This window comes from Cyprinodon variegatus, unplaced genomic scaffold (assembly GCF_000732505.1).
Source record: "Cyprinodon variegatus isolate N-32 unplaced genomic scaffold, C_variegatus-1.0 Scaffold7664, whole genome shotgun sequence".
Lineage (NCBI taxonomy): Eukaryota > Metazoa > Chordata > Actinopteri > Cyprinodontiformes > Cyprinodontidae > Cyprinodon > Cyprinodon variegatus.
In genome coordinates this window covers 1-1,188 of record NW_015158117.1, presented here as the reverse complement: position 1 = coordinate 1,188, position 1,188 = coordinate 1, and the positions used below count along the sequence as shown (strand labels likewise).

At 44.4% G+C, this 1,188-nt stretch overlaps 1 protein-coding gene across 1 annotated transcript; it reads right to left on the bottom strand.

The window, feature by feature from the left end:
• Positions 1 to 151: 151 nt before the first annotated feature.
• Positions 152 to 1,102, bottom strand: LOC107081577 (cytospin-A-like; the record flags this gene model as incomplete). The annotated part of the gene is made up of 3 exons (XM_015369735.1): positions 797 to 1,102; positions 471 to 634; positions 152 to 270 (listed from the first exon to the last, which is right to left on the bottom strand). Coding segments are annotated over exons 1-3 (450 nt in total), but the record flags the coding sequence as incomplete, so codon positions are not given.
• Between the last annotated feature and the right edge of the window lie 86 nt (positions 1,103 to 1,188).

Genomic DNA, 1,188 nt, shown 5'->3' with positions numbered 1-1,188 from the left:
ACACATACCACCCCACGAGGGGTGAGAAAACAGTTTTTTTTATTCCACTAAATTAATACTAAAAATATTTATGGAAAAAAGGGAAAATCAGGGTACTTCTAGAGATAAAAATGTCACCACCATAATAATCCAAATTGATTTTTTCCAGCACCTGCATAGGTGAAACAGCAGCTGCTGGAGGCGTCTTCATGGGACTGGGGCTTAGGGGGGTCCGAGGTAAGGGAGGAGCTGAGACCGTGGGAGCAACTGTGGCTCCATTAGACGGTGGACCTACAGAAACAGTTTGAAATTCAAATAACACATTTATTAAAATTGCATAATTGTGCCACAGGACAACAAGATAAAACAGTTTATGCCAACAATAATAAAATGAAAAAACATGAAACATTGACACACACTAGCTACTATTGCTGCAAATGGTGACATCAACCAACATGAAAAGAACAGAGCATCTCTAGCTGCTGTGGTACCTTGTGAGGCACTATCAAAGCTCTTGATGAGTGTTTTAACGGTGGGCGACGGCTCAGAGGATGTGGAGGATCTCCGACTGAGACCCATCCCCTGTCTAAGCGCTGCCAGGTCCCTCTCCACTGCATTCATGTAGTTGTAGACTCTGCCTCTCTCCTCCTCCTGCCTGAAAAACCAACGGCACTCTGCTGAGCTGACACACACAGATCTACACAGCTGATACGGGTAATAAATAAAAAAAGATCATGTGGCCTGTTCTTGATCGCCCTGACATGATTTGTCAGTGTGACCAGAGGATCTCCTCAAAATGTCGACCCGTTGCTCTTACTTGCGGCTCTTGACCTCGTCCAGCTCTTTGCTCAGCTTCTCGTTCTTCTCCTGGGCATCCTGCAGCCGGCGCCGCAGGTCTCCTATCTCTTCCTGTGCTTCTGACTTGATGTCATTAGCTATGACCACAGCTGTCTGCAGATCGGCCTGAAACTGACGCCACTCCATTGACTCCTCCTGGACATTAGCAAGCAAGAAAGGATAAGCAGCTAGAAATTGGCCAAGGTGACTATTCAGGCAAAGAAGGATTATCTTAAACCCTTGTGAAGTTTATATGACAACAATGAATACAGCGGTATAAGTGAAGGTTCTTCACACCGATTGTTTTTGTTTTAAATCATGTCAAGCCATTTTCATTTTTTTTTCTGAACTGGTCCAAATCTGCAGCTTTTT